General features: G+C 42.5%; 1 protein-coding gene across 2 annotated transcripts in view; it reads right to left on the bottom strand.

Annotated features, from left to right (window-relative positions):
- Nucleotides 1-494: 494 nt before the first annotated feature.
- The window catches only part of LOC134620441 (calcipressin-1-like), a 29,690-nt gene continuing 2,831 nt past the window's right edge, over nt 495-27,353 (bottom strand). Inside the window, exons 1-4 of one of the 2 annotated variants that reach the window (XM_063466596.1) lie at nt 14,628-15,226; nt 13,773-13,946; nt 11,375-11,534; nt 495-3,424 (exon numbers count right to left, since the gene is read on the bottom strand). In XM_063466596.1, coding sequence (XP_063322666.1) covers nt 3,240-3,424; nt 11,375-11,534; nt 13,773-13,946; nt 14,628-14,978 — 870 coding nt within the window. In that variant the 5' untranslated portion in view covers nt 14,979-15,226 and the 3' untranslated portion in view covers nt 495-3,239. Of the gene's footprint in view, nt 3,425-11,374; nt 11,535-13,772; nt 13,947-14,627; nt 15,227-27,353 lie in introns of those variants that run through there. The other variant, XM_063466598.1, reaches the window with a different exon arrangement.

Genomic DNA, 27,353 nt, shown 5'->3' with positions numbered 1-27,353 from the left:
CAGTGGGAGAAACCTTTCGTCACTCATCCAAGTGACTTCTTCAGTCTGAAGAAGTAAATAAGGGGAGACAGCTGGATCAAAGAAACGGCTTTTTAAGGAATGGCCTAATAACGTCCACCCTGAAAGCATGCGGTGTCTAATCTGTTAGTAAAGAAAGCATTAGTTAGAGCGAAAATGTCTTTGAGAAGTCTTGAACGAATGGAGTCTAGAAGGCTCATTAATGGTTTAGAGGAAGAAATTACTGAAGTGAACACAGAGTGAGGATACTTCTTTTTCTGATTCTAGTCTGTGGAAGGCTTTCGAACGGTGTTTATTTACACTGTCAAAACGTCCAGCCCACTGTGACCAAAATATTACAAATTTCACATACAGGAAAAACACAAACCTCATTCAAATGAGTCCAACCAGAAGTCCTTTAAACAGTTCAGAAATATACTCAAACTTATATGTGTAATAAAGACATATACACTTATTACAGGACAACGACACAGATGGAATTAGATGGTGAAATATTTATTCATGGTAACTTATTATTTCAAAAATAATAAAATTCTAGTAAAAAAGAAAAAAAGTAGCCAAACTACCACAGTGTCCAATTGTGTCTAAATGAAAGGGAAACAAAAGAACCGGACTAACGGTGCAGTTACAGCCCGTTAAGATGCTCGACTGCAAAGACAGACACGTTTTCAGGTGCGTGTTCATTTTTAGATTCTCCTTCAGTATCACAAAGTGTCACGTCGCCCTAAAGTTACATTTACAGGCTGAAACAAACAAGTATGTTGTGATTCCTATTATACAGAGTTAAACTGGGATATATAGCATCAGTCCAGTTCTGAAATGTTCATGTAGAGGTGACAGTCCTGTGTTATGAATTAGGTACACAGATTTGAGACACAGCGTTTGAACATCTGCAGCTGAGGACTATATAGCAGAAAAAGCTAAGCTAGTCTTATAAAAACTTCAGAAATGCAGACATATTAAACAAATAGCCAGTGCTGCCCCTTAGCCTCCTAGTAGATACACTTATGGTATCAATGTGAAACAAGCCATCTCGCTTCGTTCAGTCAGTGAATACTTCAGTGTCCCCGACGTCTGCCAGCCCATACCGGCAGGGTGACAATGATGCCACGTTCACAGCTGCAACATTGCAAACGCTTTCACTAATTTGAAATCAAACAACAATTAGTTGGAAATTGCTGTAACCCTACTGATGCAACAGCAACACAGCAGTTAGTACATCTTTGAAAACACAACAGAGCCCTGTACTACAAAGCAAGTCCAGTATATCCCATCCTTTATTCTCTTACTGGAATATCTGAAATCAGGATAAAACCTCCCATCGCTGGTTAACCCAGGATTTCCCTGCACTATCACATGAAAGGGATGGTGTTGCCCAGTCAAACGAGGTACGTGAACAGCCAGCAGAGCAGCTGATTTTACAGTGCTACCCCTCGGCCTCCTATGGTATCAATTTCAAAAACCTGTGTCGCCTCATTCTTGAGTTCACAAACTTGGGCCTGTCCACTCGGCAGCGTGACCACAGTCCCCATCAGTCTATTACAGCTGAGTGTTAAAAAGGAAGATAAAAATATAAGTAGTTAAACACATACAGTAACAGAGCTGCTGTACACTACCTTAGTATTAAAATTATATGAATAAAGTTTAGCCTATTTGAAACCAGGAAGGAAAGCTGCCCAAACTGCTGACTGTGTAAGTTATCAAACTTCTCAATATCACAACTCTATCATTAAGACATCTGAGAATCTGATGGATTATAATGTAATGAAATGTGTGTTTGAAAGAGTTTTTATTGTATCAGCTGCAGCCTGACAGGGAGAGTAAAGAATAAATATAAGAGCAGAATTCAAATGTAGATTCGATACAAACTGAGCGAGTACAACAAGGAGCTCCATTTTGGGATCATACACTAATCCTTACAGAACAATGAAACCGTTTTTTAATTGCTTGCAGCGAACATGTAGAAACATCCTTATGTGCGCCTCACACACATCAGGGAAAAACAGACTTCATACACTAAAAAATAATTTAGACCCTCCCAGTATCCACACACAGAGGTCTGAGGGACCGCACAGATTGGTAAGTAGGTGGTGATCTGCGATCTCTATCATAACCTCTTTTTATAAGAGGTTAGTTACCATGGGTACATGGCCAGGTAGGCAGTGGATATATACCACGTCTTACTGCACCATCAAAGTAAAGAAAATCTAGGGTTAACCCTGAGATGGCCTGGATTGTTATCTTGACCATCCTGCTTCATAGTAAAAGCCTCAGGACATGAGCTGGATGTGCCCCAAAGTAACCGGCAGCTTGTTTGGGCCCTGAGTCACTGGTTGAACAGCAGCACTCGCACACATTGGCAGAAAGACATTTTTCAGAATACTATTTAAAGCCCACATGGCAAAAAGAGTCATCTGGTTGTTTTTTAATGACAGCACGACATGGTCAGTGACACTAACAGGTAAGTGTGGCATTCTAAAGTAACAGATAAACATTTGTTGGATTTTAAGTCAAAGAGTAAACGGGCGTCCACGCAGGATGTGATCACTGTGTTGTTGAGAGCCAGTGGCCTGCAGACATTCAGGTTCTCGAGGGTTAACTCCAAACTTCACGTCACCAGCAGCCATCTTGACAGTTGTTGCCTGAAGGTCTCTGTCACTACAAATCACTTCCTGTGTGGGTGCCTTTAATAACAGCTGTTTGCTATGAGACAACCAAAACACACACAGAATGTAGCAAACTTCAAACACTACTTTGAAGAGAATTCCAGGAACTGGGTGCAAAACTGCTTTTTTTGGAAAACTGAGTCGCAGCAAAGACTGTAAGACAGCAGGAGGCCAGCTTTGTTTAGGCCAAGCAGATACATCAGACGACAGTGCAGAGCAATGGACACTGTCAGGACTTCATGCTAGTGAGCACACAAGCCACTAAAATGTGAAAAAGCTGAAGCGGGTTGCTTCACACCTTAATAACAGACAAATGGAGCACCAGAGCAGATATCAACAGTTGTACAGTAAGTCCATTTAAACCATTTCCCTCTTCGGTCTGTCGAACGCGACACAAATGCAGCATGCACTTCTAATCATTTGCTTCAGCTGGATACTGCAGCACCCACAGACGCCTTCTCACAGCCTCACAGCTTTATCCAAATCTCTGCGAGCATGTTCAGCTCCTGATCGCTGGAGACGCTGACACAGTACAGATTCCCCTGTAAGCACCGCTCACTGCTCAACTCTAGGTGTGTAGTCAGGCCGTCGAGTCTGAATGATCTTTGGTCGTGGTGGGCGGGGCTTGTCATCCTGGTCGCTGTCATCGGGTGCTGAGCTGTCACCGCGTTCGTCGTCACACACATGGACGACCACGCTGGGAGTGGTTGGTGTTGCCGTGTGAAGCTCGTACTTCCCCCCTAAGAATAACACAAAAACAGTTAAATTGGAGGACATTTCCCACAGGGCAGGCTACAAAGTACCGAGTCACTGTGCCGTGATGATGTTTCCCTCTTTGGATAAAGGGACGATGCAAAATGGAGAACAAAGCTGATGTCAAGATCCTGACGACCTGATGATCTCAGTCTTAGATGTCAATGAGGACATTTTGGAGCCTGTCTGACATCAGCTGGCAATTTCAAATGTATCAAAGAAACTATTTTAATCATTCAATTTTAGGAAATATTGCTTTGATGTATCTGGAGGCAGAATCTAGATGCTTTAGCCACATCAGCCGGCACAGCATTAACACACCAACTCCTAACCCATACTACCTTTACTTCTTGTAACTTTGACATTGGTGGTGTGAACATAGCATTAGCATGTGGAGCTGCAACAGGACCAGTTTGAACAGTCAAATATTCCATATGTTATACGTTTGTAATTTGTAATGAAGACTCCAGTGACATTTAAAGGGAACAGCTTTAGTGACAAACGTGTTTCGGGGTGTGGCCTTCATCAAGGTCATTGAAGGCCACACGCCGAAGCGTGTTGGTCACTTAGTAAAGCTGTCCCTATCCGTCATTAGCCGTTCCCAGGCCCAAACTCTGCTGCAGGTCCCAAAGTCAAACAAACACTGTGGCATCACTGAGAGTTACAAACTGTCTAAATTCTTTCATCTTTAATAAAATGATCAGTGTTGCTGCTTTACCAGGTGTAACAATTAAGTTTAACATCCAGGCATCCATGAAAACTGAATTTATTAAGTTTAACAGAGTTAGAAGTTAGCAGGAAGTTAGCTCCCTAGTTTCCACCTAAACATGATATAGCATGTTCTGACTGAGAGATTTCTGAAAAATTCAAACGTACAGCTCTGCTATCACTTCCAACATAAATGAAGACAGAAAACTAAACAGCAGTGACGTTTGTAGGGTTACTGAAGTTGGGCTAGCTGGTATATAATGATGTGCTACGTGATCGCTAGCGACACAGCTATGTTAGCATATCATAAACACAGTAAAGCTGGAGGATGAACGCTAACTTTTTTCCACTCAACAAAAGTTAACATGAAGGTTCCTGATGGTTAGAGACAAATGCAATCGCATGGCAGGATGCTGTAAACGGACCAAACTTCAGTCAGGAGAACAACTGAGATAATCCATCCACAATACGAGGTTAGTCATTAATATACTGCTGCATGGCCTGGACTGTAGTTACATCTAAGGGTTTAAAAACTGAGGTTTAAAGTGAACAGTGGTAATAAAAACTGAGAGAGGCCGACAGTGATCACTGACTGTTTTTAGGGGCTTGTAGATTACATAGAAGAAGATACAAAGCATTAAAACATGTTAAAAACACAATAGCAGGGCTCTAGACTAGGGATGGGTATCAAAACCCGGTTCTTGTTGAGAACCGGTTCCCACTGTTTCAATTCCTTGGAATTGTTTGCCATTTTTGCAAACGATTCCCTTATCGATTCCAGTCGCCCCAAATTACGTCACCACGTTGCGGAGCGTCATTTACCTGGCAGGAAACATGGCGCCTAAGCGGCTCAAACGCTCAAAAGTTTGGTCATACTTTACGAGAACGGATGACAACAGGGCAACTTGCAATACTTGCAAAGTAGATATTTCATTTAAGGGCGGAAACACTACGAATATGCAAAAGCATTTGCTCACAAAACACGCCTTAACCTTAAATGAATGTCGTGTTTTTAATTCCGCTCTGGACTCGTGAATCTCAACCCAGCAGCAGCCGTAACGTTTGCACGTCCTCTCCCGTTAATGCGGCAGGTAAATAATCAACTAACAGTGCATATTATGTTAGCGCGATCTGCCTTATTACAAAACCTGCCATTACTGTGCATTTAGGTGACCATGATGAGAGAGACAGAGTCTGGCTGGCTCAGATGCTGGCAGTTCTCGCTGCAGTCTACCGGTAGCGTCTCCTTTCAGGCCAGGATAGACGAATGTCACCGAGCAGTGACTAAGTTTGTGGTCAAAGGCTTGCACCCATTTGCCACAGCAGATGCCCCCGATTTTCGGTAAGTGAATGTGTTTAATTGTAGGCAGGGACATTACTGGATATTCTTGTGTTATTGCTACAGAATAATTTATGTTATACTTTGTTATTGCTACAGAAGAATATTTATTTTATTATTTTACATTTACAATTTTTTTTCCTGGGGACCCTGTGACACCCCATGAAGAGCCGTAGGCTGTGGATCTCTTAAGATCTCACTGTTGGGTTTGTAAGGCCATGTTACTCCTAAGTTTCTATCTTGTTCAAAGAGAAGATATAAAACAAAGTTCTAAGCTAATCGACCTTAGTGTTCTCCTTTTTTAAAAAGAATCGAATCGTTAAACAGAATCGAAAATGGAATCGGAATTGTGACAATCTTATCAATACCAATCCCTACTCTAGACTAACTTTTTGCCACGGTTGCACTGGTGCGCCTAAGCACAAAATTTAGGCACACCCAACACTTAACACAGCAGTTTTACATGTGCACTTTTTTGGGGGGGAAATTGCTGTCTATACAAGTTACTGAAAAAGTGCTTGTGCTTAAAGTGCGCCGGCACTCTTTGGCAATATTATAGACAATGTTAAACTTAATCATCACATCGGCTCCTCTGACGACCTGTTTGCTGCTGAAAGGCAGTGGTAGAGGGGACTCTTGGGCAGTGCATTTATCGCAGCATATAATGTGTTTTCTGGATACACTGCTGCTTTTTCAGCGTTCAGAGATTGATGGCTCTGTGTCAGAGCTGGCTATGAATTTCAGACGGATCAGGCCTTGACAAAAAAAAGTTATCAATAGTTCTTTTCATCTTTTCTTATTACCCACAGCTACATCCACTTCTGTCGGGCCTAGGCTGCTCACTAGGGCTGGGCATCATCACTGATTTCTATAATACATTCGATTCGATTCAATTTTGCCTCAGACAGTCGGAAATATTATAATTCTGATCGTTTATCAGTACTGACACTGTGAGACTTTATCAGAGGTGTAGCATCACATGCAGCAGATGCCTCTGTGTCAAAGTAAATGAGAATAAAACAGAAAAACATGAAGCAGATTTTCCTGTCCTGGATTTTTATAGCAGATAACATTAAAAATATTCAGCAATTTTGCATAATTTTAAAAAGTATAAATTTCTTCAGTATTGAACAGCAGAAATGAGGCTTTCTTGTCCGAGAACGTTTAAGTAAAAAAAAAAAAAAAAAAAGACAGCGGCCGACAGCGCTGTAAACAACGATAGACTGATGGGTAATAAGTGAATGAACAGTGCAGAAAACAGAGATCTGAGATGGGAAACTGTTCTTGAAGTACACACAGAGAGAGAGAGAGAGAGAGAGAGAGAGCGCTAGCTGTGCATGAAGTGTGATTTTATTGTGGTGGAAGCAAAACAGCCAAAGTCAGAGTGAATTCATGACAATGTTTATGTGAAGCTTAGTTTGGATCTTCTTTTGCTGCTGGTTCAGTGAATTTTGGTTGGAGAGAGATAAAACCTGCAGCATCATAATCTAGCACAAAAAAGACGTAAACACAGCGCAGACCCGCCGCATCAGAATCGGTGAGCTGTCGGCTTTCAGCCCCGACGGCGTGTCCGTGCTGTTGGATGAGAAAGCCGAGAAAGAGAAAGCTGATTCTGATGCGTCGGTCCGCTCCGTTTACATCCGTTACCTGCTCTCATTTACTGTTTGGTGGTTGTTGAAATAGTTTTGTGAGCTTTAACCTGAGATTCTGGCATTTCTGGCAAAATACATTTATATTTAAAAGTTGATTCAGGATTTACTCAATTGATATCGCTTCATTCAAGCTACTCACCTCTCTCTTCCACCTGCACTTTCAAACGACAACTACAGGACCACGGCCAATCATAGAAGTCCCGCCCCTGACTATCTCTGATTGGGACACACGATAGGGGCATGACGTGTGTCAGTTGTTGGCCACACGGAGACTTTCAGACTTTTTTTTCTTTTTTACTCGAACAGTTGGTCTCACCGGTGCGACCAAATATTTTTTTTTTTAGTCCCACCATTGAAAAATTTGGTTGCACCCTAGAGCCCTGCAACAGCCGTAGTAAAGACAGAGCAGTTTGGGCCCGGAAGCAGGATTCTTCACGTCATCACTTAAAGAACGGATTACTTTAAGTGTTGCTGGAGTCTTCAGGTCATCAGATCTTTGTCTTCTCCGTGCACCTTAGAAGAAGGTGAAGTTGTGCCAGAAACATTTGTTGATATATGTTTGTAATCCTCACTGCTTTTAAATGTGCTGTGTGTCCATGCCTAGCAGACGTGCATGATGTGTGCGTTTCCCATCACTTCCCTGAGCTCAGTGTCACCCATTTCTCTGGCGGAGCCAATTCGCCTGTACAGCTATATAAAGCTCTGTTGTCAGACTTTCACTAACACATGCATGAGACTTGTAAGCATTAATTTATAGAACCTCCCGCACATTTCATGAAAGTTTGACCTTGAAGAAGAGGCCAGAAGTCAAAAGTAAGGTGATATTTAGAATCCCTATATGTATTCAATATAAACAAGAGCAGTAAGAAACATAATAAAGTTGTATAGTGCCATTTAAAACCATGACTTTTACCTTCAGATCTACTGACCATGAAAAAGAGGTCAGTGGTCAAATGTGACATATTTTAAATCTTTATCTGCAATACCTTCTATATGTTCACAATACACACTGTGTTTGTAATAATGACAGTTTCTAAGCCTTTTAGTCAATTATTGACCAATTATCATTAAACTGACCTTGAAGACTTCAGTGAACGTAACCCAAATGTGAATAATTTTGTATCATAATTCATTAAAAACTATCAGGGACTCAGCTTCCTGTTGCTCTATTTACATGATGTCATCTCGATCCCGACCTGGGACATCTTTTCTCTTAGGAGACTATTTAACAGGGACCATGTACAACAAAACAAAGTGGAAATGAAAATGAAACACTGCAATGAACACCTACCACAGCACAGCTCCTTAAGTGCAATAGATGGTTCTTTTGTCCTTTTTAAATCTCATTTTATAGTTTTTCTCTTTAATATTATTGTTCTTTTCAGTGCAGCAGGGACGACACTTAATTTTGTTGTACTTGTTTCAGTGACAGTAATGGTGCTCTGATCGCGGTGTTGGGTTTTCCCTCTGAACACGACACCTGTCTGCAGTTCTGCTGGCAGTCAGTGCTACCTGCCTCCTGACTTTGAGTTGTAGGCGTTGATGGAGACAACCTCACACACTTTGCGCTTGTAATCAGTTATGATGAATTTATCAAGAATTAAATGAAGGAAGACACAAAAAGGTAAGATTAATCCCGCAGGATTATTTGACTCCCACCATGTTAAAAACATTTAATTGGGTAATGGAAAAGAAAACGATCCCTTCTTCAGCAATAATACCAAAAGAAGGAAAAGATAAACTAGAATGTAGTAACTATCGCCCAATTAGTGTACTGAATATTGATTATAAGTTGTTCACATCCATCATCTCTAAGAGACTAGAAACGATATTACCCGGGTTAATACATAATGACCAAATGGGTTTCATCAAACAGAGACAGGCCCAGGACAACATCAGAAAGGTTTGCACATAATGAGGCAGGTCGATAAACAAAAACTAGAGACCTTAGTGTTAAGTTTAGATGCCGAGAAGGTGTTCGATTCAGTGAGATGGTCCTTTTTATATAAAGTGCTTGAGAAGTTTAATTTTGATAAATCCATAATTGATATTATTTCAGGGCTATACAACAACCCAACAGCTAAAATCAAAATCAACGGAGACCTCACCGAACCATTTATACTGGAACGCAGGACATGACAGGGCTGCTGCATTTCACCACTGCTTTTTGCTTTGTTTATAGAACCATTAAGTCAGTGGATCAGGCAGAGACAGGATATAGCTGGAGTAAGAACAGCAGGAGGGGAACTGACGACTTACTTTTAACAATATGCTATCCCTCACAGGCACTCCCCCAAATCATGGAAATGCTATCAGAGTACGGGTCTTTTTCCGGATACAAGGTTAATGTAAATAAAACGCAGGTATTAACTTTAAACTATGAACCACCAGTCGAAATTAAGAATCGCTATAAATGGAAATGGTATGCAGATAGCATTAGGTATCTAGGGGTGGTAATACATCGTGACTTCACCAAAATGTTCAGTGCAAACTATGCCCCGCTAAATGAATCTATAAAATCAGATCTACAAAGATGGAATACCATTATGTTTCTGGACCTACACTCCAGGATTGAATCAATCAGATTAAATATTCTTCCCCGACTGCTGTATTTGTTTCAGTCTTTACCGATTGCCACACCACAAAAACAGTTTGTGGTGTGGGATAGAATATTGTCAAAATACATCTGGAACGGGAAAAAAGTTAGAGTTAAATATAGAAAAGCTCCAACTAAAGAAAGAAAAGGGAGGTCGTGGGCTTCCTTGTCTACGAGAATATTACTGTGCAGCTCAGTTAAGACCATTGATATGTCTCTGCTGTCTAGATCACACCGCTGGATGGAAAGATGCTGAAGGAACAATAGTTAAAGGAAAACCAGTTACAGCTTTAATATCGGACATAAAATTGCAGAATAAAACACACATGGCAGATGAAACCATACTACAAATAATGACATCTGCTTGGAAAGAAGTAATCAGAATTTTCGGTTTGGAAAATGCCTCCAAGGTTTTAAGATGGTGCGCATATGATTCAGATTTTTCCCCGAATCAGTACGATAATAGATTCAAGAACTGGATTTTAAAAGGTATAACTAATTATTATTCATTTGTCCACAAGGAGGCATTTCAAAGCTTTGAATTCTTAAGGAGTAAACATGATTTAGGCTCAGACGACTTCTTTAGATATCTACAGGTCAGAAATTATTTGAATCAAAACTTAAAAGTGAACCTAAACGAATTACAGTTTGTAGAAACATTTTTATCATTAACCAAATCTGGAGCGCAAAGCAAAATTATTTCCAAACGATATAACAGCATCCTGCGGTGTAAAAACGACAGCACTGTCTATATTAAAGCAATGTGGGGAAAGAAGGTAATCTGTGGATTACAGAGGAGTGTTGGGGCCACGCATGCATGACACAGTGGGCTACCACCAGGTCCAGTGTTTGGCGTGAATTTATCTGGAAAATCATTATGAGATTCTTCATCAGCCCTGTTCAACAAAGATATCGGGGAACTGGAGATGTGGGGGAGATGGAGCTAACCGTTTCCATATCTTTTGGGATTGCAAAGTTATTCGCCAGCACTGGTCTCTAATCCGTGAACATCTACAAAATGTTTTTTCATTTGTTTTTCCTTTAACCTTTGAGACCATATTTTTGTGTAACACACCAGTGGATAAATTGAATTCCAATGATAGAAGATTCTTGTATATCCTACTGGCCGCGAGTAAAAAGCCTGTTACGAGGAGCTCAAGCCTGAACCACCAACGATGGAAGATTGGATACGTTCTGTACAGGAGATCTATACGATGGAAAAATTGTCATTTTCTCTTAAACTTCAGAGGGATACTTTCTACAGAGTATGGTGTAAATGGACAGAATATGTTAAGCCTGTGAGCTGTGATTTTTTTATGAACCATGCTTTTTTTTTAACGTTAAAGCCCTGAGTATTATGCAACTCTTTATTTTCTCCCTTTCAATTAAAAGTTAAAAAATGTGAAAGCAAAGAGTGTAAAAAGCCATACTACTGTTATGTTCAATTACTTTCTCAATAAAAGAGATAATGATAAAAAAAGAAAAGATAAGATTAAAAGAAGCTGAACACTGTTTTAAATCATGCACCACTCAGCTTCGTTCCAAGCCTGTAACGAGCCTTCAGTTTGTATTTGAGGCTGCAGGAAGTGTCGATTCACATTCACACACACATGGAAAACACAAATCATAACGTGTTGTATACCTGGCCCCAGTTTAGAGATGGCACAAAGCAGGTCATAGTTGATGACCGGTGTGGCGTCCTGAGACTGTTCCCAGCCGACTGGAGGGGAAGCAGGAGGTGAGATCAGGAACTGCTTCTCTGGCTTGGGAGGCTCCAGACGAGGACTCCCTATGTGAACAGACTACACAGTGCAAAGGCAGGGAAGCACTTTATAACAACCAGCAATATATCACAGGTTTACTGAAACTGTAGCATCACGTAGAAATACACAAAAAGTTGGTCATTGCCAAAGAAACAGCTTGATGATTGTGTTTATGTCACCTACCTACCCAGCTAACTAACTTAGTTATTAATGAACTGATATTTATATAGTGCTTCTATAGTCTTACCACTGAAACCACATAGTCACATTAAACCGTAGATTCATTCAATTTATTGCATATTTTTTTTCCTGTGTATTTCACCAACTTTAACTACAGTGAGAAAATTATTTATTCAATCCCCTTCTGACTTTGTAAGTTAGCTTAAAAACAAATAAACAGTTTCTGATTTTTAGAGTAGTTTCGTTCTAGTAGACAGAAAAAACATCGCAAAAGTTCTACGTTGATTTGCATGTAAGTGGCATCAGCTCGTCCCACTGCTGAGTGTGAGTACCACCCAAAGAACACCGTCCCCACAGCAAACATGGAGGTGGAAATCCTATGCTTCTGGGATCCGCCCTACTGTGAAGTGGAACGTCTAATCACTGCCCACTGCGTCATTCACCACAGGGGCATTGTGTACCGGTCGCAGCAGATGGCCCCGCCCCTCCCTGAGCCTGGTTCTGCCGGAGGTTTCTTCCTGTTAAAAGGGAGTTTTTCCTTCCCACCGTCGCCAAAGTGCTTGCTCACAGGGGGTCATATGATTGTTGGATTTTTCTCTGTATGTGTTATTGTAGGATCTATCTTACAGTATAAAGCACCTTGAGGCGACTGTTGTTGTGATTTGGTGCTGTATTGATAACATTGAATTGAAATGTTTATTATTTTGTAGCATCAGAAAGGATGAATTCATCAGCTAGCTAACATAAAGCAAGCTAACAACATTGTTTAGGTAGACAGAATGTAACACTCTTATAAACTACACTAGGTTATTCTATTCTTATAAACATATACACAGCAGCAGCTCCATTCATACTAACCCTTTAAGACCTACCATAGAACCAAGTACGCCAGAGCTTATATTATATTTTTACATGCTGTAGTGACATTTTTGGGAGCATTTCAAGTTGATATACATCAATACAACCATTATAGCCCAAATTTTAATAATATGTATGCATTAAGTGCATAGTAATTACATAAATTGCAAAAAAGTGCAATAAACTACAAAAAAATTGAAAATCGTTTTTGTTTTTTTAACATAGATTTCTAGTTAGAGAAATTTAAGAGGCTTATCCCTCAAAACTGCAAATACAAAACAGTTGCACAAAATAGTTTCCCACCACAGGAAATTTATTTTGAGTGTCTTCATAGTTTTATTTTTCAAATACACCAATTTTTATATACTGCAGGAAAAACGAAAATAAATATTATAGTGCAAATTTGCAAAAAAACCAGCATGTGCATCAAAATAAACTATTTCCAGCAGTGCAATATGAGTTCTAAGCATCCCAGAAACGACACAGAAAGTCATAAAGTCAAAGATAACTTTTAAAAACACCAGTATAGGCTCATGAGGCCCTGATAGTAAAAAAAAAACTACATTTCTGCGAAAATGACGTCACTTCCGGGTTCGGGCAGGTAATGGCGGACATGCGATAGTTCGCGCTGACGTCTATTCCAACGTAGGAAGTGTTATGAACAGCTGATCGGATCGGCAAAGCGTGTTTCTGGAATATTATGTTTTTGTTGCTGCAAGCGCTTTTTATGCAGTTTTTGCAAAGCTATATGTAGAAGGAAACCGTGACCTAGGACAAGCTGATGGAATAAGATGTAAGTACAACTCCTACGGTTTCATATGCAAAAGAAATTATTGCTCTAGCTTACGTGGTTGCAGAGCTACCGGGATTTAAAAATAGTTACGCAAAACAGAGCGTGCCCGCTCCGACCGGTTTTAAAGGGTTAAACTGAAGCTAACATGTCAAATTTAGTCTGGAGGATGCTGGTTGATGTCACAATAAGTGAAAGTAGGAAAAAACGATTATGAACATCTCTATAAGAGAAAAACGAACACTGCTATAACACACAAGTTAATGTTCTTCCACAAAGTACAAGTTGTTTTTTAGTTATTATTTCACTTTTCATTTATTATTCCAAACTCTGGGACAACCATAGATGACATTCTGAAAGTGTATCAAGAGCTCCGCCTGGTTTAGCCCGTTGAAGGTCTGAAAAAGTTACATTCATGTGTCTGATAGATCTCAGCCTACAGATATTACCTGAGCGAAGTAAAGTCTCATTTCTTTGCCGTTGAAGTCCGTCTTATGTAGTCGGAGTCTCGCCTCCGCTGCAGCCAGAGCATCTCTGAAACTGATCCTGATCCGCCGAAACGACTTGAAGTACTGGAACTGCACTTCCGAGTCGAATGAACGGAACAAGGCCTCAAAGTCAGCCTGGAAACAAAGAGGAAGCAGACAGTAGGAGGAGACTGAAGTAATGACTGAAATCTCTGAACCGTCTTACAGACTTCAACTCCGTTCAGCCCATTTAGCACTTTCTTCACTTTTTAGCTGAAAATATTGAGCAAGAGCCAGTTAGAAATAGTTATTTGAAGATGCTATGAATAAAGCCACAGACATCTGATCATGCAGACACACTAAAATGATCGATATTACCTAAACGCCTATAGATTAGCACACATTAGTGCAGATGTAGGATTCATCTTTTTCTTAACACTGTTTTATTATCGAGTTGTACCAACAGCTTCAGGAAATTATGTTAAAAAGCACGGCCATGCTGCAAAATCCTCATTACTGTGTTTTACAGTCAGTCTTTGCTGTCCATTACACCATCTAACAGTCGAGTTGCTACATTACTACTGAAAGACAGTTTTTAGAGGGTAGCTGAGCTGGATGCTTGGGTTTATTCAGCTGTAAAATCAAGTTTAAGCAGACCTCTCAATGGTTACATTACATGACGAACTGCACATAAAACTTATATACAGTCAACACAAAATGCAGTTGGAAGCTGCCGGTAGATCCTGGAGGCCAGTAAAGAGGTCTCAGAATGCACATAGGGTCAGCTGCCTCGGTAGTCAAATTCCAGGAAATCCTTTAGTGACACCGTACTGTTACCTGCACCTCAGAGTGGTGGAACAATTCCCGGTTGGTCACCGAGGCCACCAGGCAGAACCGGTTACATTTAGTGGTCTTAATGTGCATGACAGGCGACCCGCCGATCCGCAACCTTTTCCACCCGATAACTGAGTTCAGGGTACGATGCAATGCTGTAATAGTCAATGAAGTTGAGGAAGAGGAGGGACGAGGTTGGAGGACTGTTGCTTTCCCCAGGGTGACGGACGAGCAGAGACAACAGGATGGTTCCAAACAGGACCGTAGTCGGGCTTCTTCCCCAGCACTGGCTTCACATGTGTTTTTGTTGGAAAGCGCAGCAGCAGTTTTTCTCCTTCGGTGCCCACAGTACATCAAGTCCACAATGTTAGAGAGGCAGTGCGGCACATTCCAAGATTATGAAATAAGAATCTAAAGTTAGAAATCGAAAACAACATCTAAGATTTGCTAATCTGCGTTTTCTTCTGGTGCTGCTGCAGCTTGTTCCTGTCTCGCTCAGCAGCAGACTGAAAACTCAAGGAATTTTCCAGAGATTTGGGTGTGGACAGCTGAAAATGTCACTCACACTTTAATCTCTCTCTCTCTCCCAGATCCACAGCCACTTCAATGAGCCCCTGCCAGCCTATGACGCATTAGCCACAGTCCCCTCCTCTCTTCTTCCTGGTCTCATTCACTGCAGGCCAATCATCGGTGGAAGGAGGAGGGAAATCTATTTTCTTCTCTCTTCCTATTCCTCCACTGACAGATACAAGCCAACACTGACTAATCATACAGAGTGAAGGGCAATGACTGCGTCTGTGTGAGCGAGTGGGAGAGACACAGAGTGGAACACTGACATCACTCTGCCTCCTGATACTGTTTATTAGTAGAAACTATGACAGTGAGCCTCACTTTGGATTCCACACGCAGAACAAAAACATACATTCATATCTTTTCTCTTTGTATATATGACTGAAGGACAGAAAAGACAGATGTAGCTGGGAGACTGACACCCAAAGTAAAAAATAAAAGGGGTGAAGGAAGAGTAGAAAGACGACTAGTGAGAAGCATGAAGGGATCCAGAGGCAGGAGGACAGTCTGCAGGCTGATAACATGTGTCTGTGAGGTATTAATAGCAGAGAGCTTAAAGCTTCACACAATGACAGACAACACTGTTTCTGACTTAGAGTACGAGCATGCTGCTCATACAGTCAATATCATCATCATCTTTATTGGTTGTTTTAAAGTGCTTTATCAAAGTGCCGCACACTGGAACTAAATAATACAGTTCCATAAGATATAAATAAAAGCCAAATAAAAGAAAAAGTATAATCATTAATTAGTTAGATATTAACTAATTTACTTACAAGAAAAACTTGTAAGTAAATTAGTTAAGTATGCATATACAACATACATGATTTCTTCTTTTCATTTCATTGTGAGGAAAAAAGTCACAATATTTACAAAGATCACCAAGCAGCACTTAGAGTGCAGATGTCTGCTAAGGCTGCTCAGTTTCTAAGCAGTATTTACTTTAGGGAGCAGTACTGGATTTTGCACATATTCATATTGTTACGTTCGTACTTTATGAATTTTATAGTGCAGTAAAAATACTGCTTTTGTGGGTCAACTTGAAAGAAATGCAGCTCTGAAATGTAAAACTGAGATCAGAGCGGACATGTGACATACGTCGATGTGATATCTACAATCCCCATATATTATTCTCTGTATGTAGTCAGTACAAACAAGAAACTGTTTTAAATAGCTCTGTATAGCATTATTATTACTGTGACCATTAAATCAATTGACTGACCTTGAGGGAGAGGTGAGAGGTCAATGTTTTGAACAATGACCTTGGAGACTTTGGTAGATCTGAGCCAAATTTGAATGGATTGTTAAGAAATCAGGTTTACAGACACCACACCATGAAGCTACCAGCAGATTACTCCAACCTGGAAGTTCCTCTCAGGCATTGTAGCAACCAAGCTGAGTAAGCACTAGGGGTGCAACGATACTGGTATCGATATTGAACCGTTCGATACAGTGCTTTCGGTTCGGTACACATGTGTATCGAACAATACAAAAATTTATTTTATCAACTTTTCTTCTGACGATGCTCTCTGTGTTGAGAGCTCAGTGGATCTGCGTTCGACTACTCCGCCTAGGCTGCACTGTCGAGCGCAGATCCACTGAGCGCAGCGCAAGCTAGCAAGACAGAAGCTAAGCTAGTTGCAACATAGCAAATTGAACCTCCCCCACCCTCATTCAGATCTGGCCTTTGGAACCATTTTGGTCTTCATGTGAAATATGACCCTGAAGGTAAGCGCGTCATGGACAAAAGTAAAACAGTATGTCGGATGTGCCACGCAATGCTCAATTACATGGGTGGGAACTACTGCGTTAGCGCAGTTAGCTCGTTAACGTGTTGACACCGTCCAGCCCCACGCACGGGGTGATCCGCGGTAGCTTGTTAACGGAGATTTGCCGTGTTGTGGCGTTAACGTCATTTCAGATTAACGCTGACAGCACTAGTGGGAACACAATGAATATGACTGCACATTTACGCCGACATCATCCTAGTGCAAAGACAAGTGAAGCAGACAAAAACAACAAGCACGCATGCTACAAACTTTACCTGAGTCATTTAGACAGCCGTTAGCACATGATTCTCCTTATGGGGACCTGATATGTTTAATATGCTGCTGAGAGTATACCCCAGAAGAAGCGTATAGTATAGCTTTTATTTTGGAAAGAGCCATTTCTCTGTAATAAACTCTCTTTTCCAAAGGTGAGGGATTTCTCCATCAGATATTTATTTTTTTATTACTTTGTTTCAGCAAGATTAAATTTAAAAACTGTACTTTTGAGTTAAAATATATATTTATAATTTTAATAAATGACAAATTAAAAAAAGCATGAACATTTTTTTTGTATCGAAAAAATATCGAACCGTGACACCAAAGTATCGAACCGAACCGTGAATTTTGTGTATCGTTGCACCCCTAGTAAGCACACGTTTCCTTTACACTGTGCAAAGCTAATAACAGACTGATAATATTCATGGGGAACTCAGTGGGACTGTAAAAAACAACACTGGACACCAAGTGGCCAACAGAATGTTCTTGCTGCTGTTAGACCTCAATCCCCTGATCATCACCGACATCTGTCACACTTGGGGTGGCTGTAGCTAGGTAGAGCAGGTCATCTACTGATCGGACGGTTGGTGGTTCAATCCCTGGCTCCTCCAGTCTGCATGCCAAGTATGAAAGTGTGTGAAGCTTAATTAGGTTACTTGGGTAAGTCTAAATTGCCCATAGGTGTGAACCTGAGTGTGAATAGTTAGTTGTCTGTTAGCCCTGCGACAGACTGGAGACCTGTCCAGGGTGTACCCTGCCTCTTGCCCTATGGTAGCTGGGAAAGGCTCTAGCTGTCCTGACTAGACCCTGACAATGAGAATGGATGGATGTTATATAAAGCACTTTGAGAGTAGAAAAAGCACTATAAGAATCAGTCCATTGACCATTTAACAGTGGACATGGCTACAAATTTTGCAGTGGAGCAACCATCAGCCAACTACTGTACATGGGTGACAAGCTATAAGCCAGGACACTGACTCACTGATTCACATCACCAGGATGTACAGTGAAGGCGTCAGGATGTTATTCAGACTGGATAAGTAAAGTCGAATGGCTGCAAAGACAGGCAAGCTCATCCGGACTGAAGGGGTGGAGGCACAATAGCAGATGTACAGGGTGGGCCATTTGTATGGACACACCGTAATAAAATGGGAATGGTTGGTGATATTAAAGTCCTGTTTGTGGCACATTAGTATATGTGAGGGGGCAAACTCCTCAAGATGGGTGGTGACCATGGTGGCCATTTAGAAGTCGGCCATCTTGGATACAACTTTTGTTTTTTTCAATAGGAAGAGGGCCATGTGACACATCAAACTTATTGGTAATGTCACAAGAAAAACAATGGTGTGCTTGGTTTCAACGTAACTTTATTCTTTCATGAGTTATTTACAAGTTTCTCTTTGTTCACAGCCATTGACATGTCGAAGAGGTTAACACGTGAGGAGCGGATCGAAATCGTGTTGATATCTGGTGAACGCAGTAACCGGGTCATTGCAGCAGATTTCAATGCAAGACACCCTACGAGACCACCCATCTCCCATGCTACAGTTAGCAAACTGCTTGCTAAGTTTCGTGAAACTGGTTCAGTGTTGGATTTGCCAAAATGTGGACGCAAGAAAACTGTCACTAATGAAGAAACATCAGTGGCTGTCCTAGCTTCATTCAGCAAGAGCCCACAGCGTAGCACTCGCCGCCTGTCACTGGAGAGTGGCATTAGTCAAACATCCCTTCGGCGGATATTAGCTACTCACAAATGGCACCCTTACAAACTCCAGCTACTGCAGCATCTCAGCGAGGATGACCCAGATCGGCGCACAGAATTTGCAGAATGGGCAAAAGAAAAATTGGAACAGGACCCTCAGTTCACGCAGAAGATTTTGTTCAGTGATGAGGCAAACTTTTATGTGAATGGTGAAGTTAACAAACAAAACCACCGCTATTGGTCTGACACTAACCCACATTGGATGGATCCCTCCAAGACTGTTGGAACAACAAAAGTGATGGTTTGGTGTGGTATATGGGGTCCATTCTTCATCAATGGAAACCTCAAGGCCACTGGATATTTGAAATTGCTACATGATGATGTGTTTCCCTCTTTATGCACTGAAGCTGGCACGTTCCCTGAGTTTTTCCAGCAAGATGGTGCACCACCACATTATGGGTGCCAGGTCCGAGCATTCCTAGATGAACAGTTTCCTGGAAAGTGGATTGGTCGTCGTGGGCCAGTTGAATGGCCCCCAAGGTCTCCCGATCTGACCCCCTTAGACTTTTATCTTTGGGGTCATCTGAAGGCAATTGTCTATGGTGTGAAGATAAGAGATGTGCAGCACCTGAAACTACAGATACTGGAAGCCTGTGCTGGCATTTCTCCTGCGGTGTTGCTATCAGTGTGTGAAGAGTGGGAGAAGAGGGTTGCATTGACAATCCAACACAATGGGCAGCACATTGAACACATTTTATAAGTGGTCAGAAACTTGTAAATAACTCATGAAAGAATAAAGTTACGTTGAAACCAAGCACACCATTGTTTTTCTTGTGACATTACCAATAAGTTTGATGTGTCACATGGCCCTCTTCCTATTGAAAAAACAAAAGTTGTATCCAAGATGGCCGACTTCTAAATGGCCACCATGGTCACCACCCATCTTGAGGAGTTTGCCCCCTCACATATACTAATGTGCCACAAACAGGACTTTAATATCACCAACCATTCCCATGTTATTACGGTGTATCCATATAAACGACCCACCCTGTAGTACAAAAGCTAAACGTACCTGGATATCCCACAGGCCAGTGGGAACATGATGAATATGCACAAAGATCAGCCACAGTCAGGTACAGCCAGAAGGAAAGACAGGTGCTGACAAGCCAGTTGAATGGTAAGAATAAGCTCCAAGCTATAAATACATATGTCCTGTAACAATAAGCAGGCACAGAGAGAAACAGGGAAAACCCTCCACCCAAAGTCCATGACCACGACACTATCGCCCTATAAAAGAGGGAGGACAAGGATTAATGAGTGTCAGAGCCACAATCCAGGACCTCAGCCCCAAACTATGCAAAGCTGCCCCGGAGACTATCCAACACATCGCAGCAGGATGTAAGACGCAAGCTGTGACAGTGTTCACTGAGAGGCACGACCAAGTAGCTTGATTGATGTACTGTGTGGCACATGGACAACACAGTCCCAAGTCCTGATGGGAGCCATCATCAAACGCTGTTGAGAACAATGAGGCTAAGGTCCTGTGGGACTCCAGACAAGCAGCTGTTGGACAACCAACCAGACACAGCGGTGGCAGAGAACCATAGCTGTGATAGATCCTGTCTTAGCTTAAAACATCAGGAAGAACGAGCATGGAGAAATCGAGAGGTACCAGGGCTGAGGAAACAACTGAAGCAGATGTAGAAAGGTCTCTGAGGAGCTCTGATAATGGCTGTGCGTCAGTGCTCCCCATCCAACCTGTAGGAGGCTTCAGAGGTGCTAGAAAGCAGAATGGGAGACACTGTCCAAAATAGGTGTGCCAAGCTTTCAGCATCATACTCAGAAAGACCAAAGGCTTCAGCAACGTATTGTGCAAAGACTGGGAATTCTTATATACTTTTAATAATAAAAAATGTCACTTTGTCACTGTAGAATTTTGAGCTGAAAAATGTCATTCATTTGGGATTAATGCTATAATATGACTAAATATGGAAGAAATGAGTTCCCAGTTGCACTGTACATGGTAAGGCATGAATATACAAAGAATAAGAAACAAATCTAGTGACTGTCTTTGCTTGAAATAAATTAGTTAAAATACTGGGGAAGAAAAAAATATCCTAAGAGGAAGCAAATTGCTACAAATCCCAAATAAGCAAAGACACAACCGGTGAGAGAGAAAGTCCACACAGGAGGTTCACTTACAGGAAAATCCATCAAAACAGAAACGCCAAGACGGAAACAGCATGCACAGTTTATGGCCAGCTGAGCATGGGTGTAAATGCACAGTGACTCATGTCACTATCGTGTGTGTGTGTGTGTGTGTGTGTGTGTGTGAGAGACAAATGTGCAAACACAGTGCTGTAATATTAGTGAGCCTCCTGGCAGCCTGCTGATGCTCCGTGTCCATCGAGTGTTGTGTATTGATGTTAAGCAACACAGAAACTACAGACATACTTGCACTAATCACCTCCAGGTCTCAGCCTCACCCTGCTGCAGCCGCTGTGTGTGCAAGCCCAGCCCTGCATTTTTTCCATCCCACTGTTTTTGTTTCATCTGCACATTTTTTTCCATTGCCTCACCAGGCAGACACAAAACAAGCACACATATTTTTATTGCATCATGCTCTCCTTTCTAGCGCAGAAATAAAACTTGCACAGCTCAGCAAACAGTATTTAAATTCATACTGGGGTACAGTGATCATGTAGAGACAGGCCTCTACTGCCCTCCTGAGGCCAGTAGGCGCATAGCAAAGCTATAACAGAAGATTTGGAAAATCATCATTTTGCTGATAATCCTGACAAACCTTCAGGTCTCAGAGAAAAATGAAGTTAGTGTCCAGCTAACTAGGTTAGTAGAACCAAGAAAGTTTAGAAAACTGTTTAGCAGAACCTGACTGTGTCCACTAGTTAAAAACATTTGTCCAAATGTTTGTTTGTTAAAAAGATTTTTCAGTGTTTTGCACACCTTTGTAGGGCTGTGCGATATGACCAAAATCTCATATCCCGATATGAGACATTTATCGTCCCGACAACGATATAAATCACAAAAATTTAACATTTTCAGCTAATTCTGTGAATCTCGGGCAGCTCGACTTGCGTGTTTTCAGCTGGGCGTTGTGTACCTGGAGTCCAGTGTTACATAAGTTTAACGGGCGCAATTTTCTTTGTGAGTATTTATTACACGGCGTGCTGCAGGGAAAAGCCTGTGCTAAGGTTTATTTTTTAGCACCTGGCGGCTCTTTTTGGCCTCTCATCCGTAAACACTCTGCATACTCTTTCACATGATTCAGTTTATTTTGAAAAATCTTAACAGCATCGTTAGCTTTATTGTGAAAGGTTCATGTGGAAAATAAACAATCGAACGGCAGAGCCACACGATCGTTGTTGCTAACGATAACGCATAGAAACAGTCGCTTGTCCGTCCATAGTGTGGTTATATTAAATATAAGAGAAAGAGAGGACTTTAAGAAATTAATATAGCCACTACAGTGACCAAAAATATTGCTGTAAACCGTTTATTTTGCAAGACCACAAAACAAATGATAGACAGTGTAATATGAAATGATAGACGTTTTTATATCGTGATCCGATATATATCATTATATCGAACAGCTCTACACCTTTGGCTAAAATATATAAGAGGATCTATTAAAAAACTGCTTCCTTGGTAAAACCTTCAGAAACTCTGTTTGAGCCAATCTGCATTTTTCTGATGTACATTTTAAAGATATTCAACTTGTTTCCAGTTTTTAGACTTAAAACTCAATCACATTACGTTATTTCTTCCTGCTGCTTCCTGCATCATTTATTTCTAGGCCAGAACTGCATGCAACTATGCTTTTTGCCATTTTACAAATTTAATAGTGCACTCTTAGAATACTTCCATGAAATACACATTAAACATGACCATAACTCTGCGTGTTCCAACATCAGTATCACTATTAACAGCTGTGACTTATAGGTGACAGATTCCATTCATAACAGCAATTTGGACGTGTAAATATGTTTTTAGAAGGTAGAACAATGCAATGAGTCTAGAATCTTTTTTTTAGAACTTCTTTAAATCCCAGTTCCAGTGTCAAGTCTTCATGGACTGGACTCGTTTGTCCAGCACATCCCACTGATGTTCCATTGGACTGAGATCTGGGGAATTTGGAGGAACACTTAACACCTCAAACTCCTTGATATGCTCCTCAAACCATCCCTGAACCTTGTTTCCCCCTTTATGGCAGGGAGCATTAACCCACTGAAAGACACTGCAGTCATCAGAGCATAGAGTTTCCATGAAATGGTGCACATTTGTCTGCAACCATGCTTAGGTAGGTGGTACGTGTCCAAGTAGCATCAACATGGATGACAGGAACCAAGGTTTCCTAGCAGAACATTGCCCAAATTGTGATTGTGATATAATATGAACCTGAGTGCTATTCCATTCTTAATCCATAGTGTTTAATATGAGGTTGGCCCACGCGGTACAGGTATAACATCTTCAAGTCTAGAACCCATGGATATCACCAAACGCTGTTTTTCCTCCTTTAAAACGCTCTGCTGGGTCTTTACTGCTGTCAGCGACTGTTTCTTTTTTGGGTGTTTCTGCATTCATTTTCGTATCTAATAGCTGAAACGTGTGCTCCACTGGGTTGAGCTTCTTGTCTTTGAAGAATACCATAACTCTTTAGGTGGGGTGGTAGCGCAGATCAACTACTAATCGGAAGGTTGATGGTTCGATCACCGTGTGCTCAAGTCTGCATGCCAAATATTCTTTGGCAAGATACTAACCCTGAATAGCTGTGTGATGCAGTGTGAACACATGTGAATGTTAGATAGGAAGCACTTACAGACAAAGAGCATAGAAAGAAGTGATTGAGGCAAGCTGTGTAAAGCGCTGTATAAGAACCAGTGCATCGTACCATGACTTTACCTTGAGAAACTTTAGGGCTGCTTTTGCAGTATTTTTTGATCTTGGATGTATTTTGTCACATTTCTCTTGTTCCTGGTGAACTCCACAATGGGATTAGGGTGTCGCTCCCCTCCCTGTTCAGCCTGACACCACACCACAGTAGAAGCAAAACTACCCTAGAAACATATTCAAATCCATTTAATGCTTTCCCTCTCCAAAACATGAAATGTGCATGCATGCAGAAGTTGCAGTAAGCTGCAGTAACAGCAGAGATATATTTTATTTCAAGGCAAAAGTGTTTAAACAGACGTTATTAACACATTTGAGTGTGCATACATATTAGCTGCCTAGCTTAGTCTTTTCTAAGGAATATGGACCCTGGACTGCACTACTGACTTCCTGGCTTTAAATATATTATCTCCTCCTGCTGGTAATGCAATTATTGCATGCAGTAATGCAACTTCTGAATGCATGTCTATTTCACGTTTTGGAGAGGCAAAGCATGAAATGTAGAGAATATTGAGTTTTGAAAAAGTGAATGACTTCTTTACATTACATTAACAACAGCATGATGGAGAGACGGCATGTCCAGTAAAATAAAGCAGACGAGCTGACCCAAGTACAGGCTCAGCAGCACTTTCAGATTAGCATCTATAAGAATGTCTGAATAGAATAAGTTTAATCAGCGCTATATCAAATTTCAGTGCTATATAAAGCATATATAAGAAGCCATTTTATTAAAAATGGCTAGAATGCTTAAAACTCCTAAAACCTAACTGAATAAGCTCAGATTAGGGGCCTGTTGGAGGTATTTTCCCACTTTGTAGTGATCAGTGTTGAAGTCGTAACCAAGGCCAAGTGGGACTACCAGGACAAAGTCCACAGGAGTCCACTTAACACTCTTCTGCGCCCCTCTGACCCCAAGTGATTATGACTATGCTGTATCACTGAGTAATAAAAGAAAAACCAGGTCAGTGTTCAGTCCGTCACATCTCTCCCAGACAAGCTAAACACCCTCTATGCTCACTCCAACAGTTTCATGTCCCCTAGTGGGGAGTGAGGCTGCCACAATGGCCTTCAAAAAGGTCAACCTATATAAAGCTCCAGGACCAGAAAGCATTCCTGGTCATGTTCTCAGAGCACATGTGACCAGCTGGCAAAGGTGTTCGCCAATATCTTCAACATCTCCCTTCAAGGCATCCACCATCATTCCCATCGCCAAGAAACAAGTGGTCTGTCTAAATGACTACTGCCCTGTTGCACATCAGTCATCACAACGTCAGTAGATGGTCACACTACACATCCAGTCTACCTCCCTTACACGCTGGTCCAATTTGCCTACAGAAGAAACCATTGCATTGGCCACACACACCTGGAAAAAGGGAACATATATGTGTGAATGCCCTTAGCTGACTACAGCTCAGCATTCAGCATGATAGTGAGAGCTGGAAAACACACTTCCTCCTCGCTCATCACAAACAGTACAGTACAGATGTAGCACAGATGATATGACCATCACGGGCGACGATGACACAGTCTACAGCAGGGGTGGGCAACTCCAGGCCTCGAGGGCCGGTGTCCCTGCAGGTTTTAGACGTGTCCTTGAACCAACACAGCTGATTTAAATGGCTACATTTCGACATGTCCTGAAGTTCTCCAGAGGCCTGGTAACGACATAATCATGTGATTCAGGTGTGTTGACCCAAGGTGAGATCTAAAACCTGCAGGACACCGGCCCTTGGGGCCTGGAATTACCCACCCCTGGTCTACAGAGTGGACGAGAAGGGACCAAACAACTGGTGCTAAGAAAACAACCTCTCTCCACATCAGCGAAACAAAGGAGGCGATAGTGGACTACAGGAAACAACAAAAACAAGTTGACCTTGGTGACTGTCAGCCGAATCTGATTCTAACCTCACACTACACTACTTCAGTTTTATCAGAATTCATTCAAAACTTTTGAGCTGTCATGTATAAGACAACAAAAAAAAGAAACAGATGTTGTGTGAGGAAATGCCACAAACAAGTCACATAGGTTCATCTCGAGTTCTATCAAACTGAAGCCACCGGTTATTGTTTACGAACTTACCGTTGTTGAAAACGTTATGCTGGTGGGGGGTCATAGTTTGGTCCCACCTTCACTGTTGTGATTGGTGTGGGGGTAGGGACAGGCTTAGGGCGTCGGGGGGTTCCCCAGGAGCATCTTCCTTGGGGGGCTCAACCCGGGGTAGCGGTCATGGCCAATTAAGGGCTCTGTTGGCTCTTAGGTGACGGTTTCCTCGTGGCTGCGTGCAGCGGGGCTAGGGGAGGGTCTGTGCTGACGGACGTGGGTTACTGACCTGGTAGCCTGGCTGCCCCTGGGTGGGTCCGGGACAGGCGTGAGGTTCTGGGGGCGCTCCGTCTCTGGGCTGGGCCCTGGCCGGGCCTCGGGGGCTCGGGTCCTGGTTGGTGTGTTGCTGGGGTTGTGGGCGGGTGGGTATATGGGGGCCCAGTCCTGGCGCAGGGCGCCGCCGGTGCATCGAGCCACCTGGGGGGCTCTTCAACTGGTGGGGGAGGCTGTCACATCTTGCAGGAGCTTTCCTCTCTTCAGGAATTCTCTCTGCAGGAGGGGGAGATATAGGAGAGGTGGAGGAAGATCTCAGCCTGGGCGTCTATTGTCTTGTGTAGTCTGGAAGATGAGTGGATGACGGGGTGGGTGCAGTTTTCTCTGTGGTGGGGTCGGGTGGGCTGTCCCGGGCTCTGTGGGGCCGGGCGGCGCTGCTGCACTGGGCCCTGGTCCGGATGGGCCTGGACCCCCTTTCCCTGGCGGGTTGCAGAGTATGGGGGTGCCTACTGGGGTCAGCGGGGGAGCTGGCCCCAGGGAGGGGCCACTTGCCCCTCCCTTCCTTCCCTCCCCATCTCCAGCTGCCTCCCTCTTCCCGCTCCACCACAATCACCCACACATGCAGGGCCTTGGGGTAGGGGTGTGTCACCAGGGTGCAGCACCAGGGTGCAGCACCAGGGTGCAGCACCAGGGTGCAGAGGAGGCATCCCCCCCCTCTGTCCCCTTCTGGCTGCCTCTGCCTCAATTTTATCCCACAACTTCAACATTCACATTACTCACACTCTCATAACACATACATATAGTATCTTGGGGGTGGGCACGCTACACGTCATCCAGATGACCATCAGGGTGTACAACCTCACCCCTGGCGTCGTTGCCCACCTCTCAATTTTAAATACACGTAGACATTGAGGGCTATCAGGAGGCTTACCTGCTGCTCTCTGGCAGGTAGCTCCATGCCCTCCTGGGTTTTAAATGCACCTTAGAACACACATACATCAACACTACATATGAGCGGGTGGAGGGAGGTTTGGAGTCTTCTCACACCCCCGGTCTCTGCGGCCTGCTGGAGCTGGGGGGCTAGAAGGAGGAGTTGGCCGTCCGACTGGGGTCTGGAATGTGGGGCCTCCCTGCTGCTGCAGAGTCGGGGCGGTCTGCTTCTCCTCACCGCAGGGAAAAGGGTAACACCA

This window comes from Pelmatolapia mariae, linkage group LG23 (assembly GCF_036321145.2).
Source record: "Pelmatolapia mariae isolate MD_Pm_ZW linkage group LG23, Pm_UMD_F_2, whole genome shotgun sequence".
Taxonomy (NCBI): domain Eukaryota; kingdom Metazoa; phylum Chordata; class Actinopteri; order Cichliformes; family Cichlidae; genus Pelmatolapia; species Pelmatolapia mariae.
This window is presented reverse-complemented; position numbering and strand designations above follow the sequence as displayed.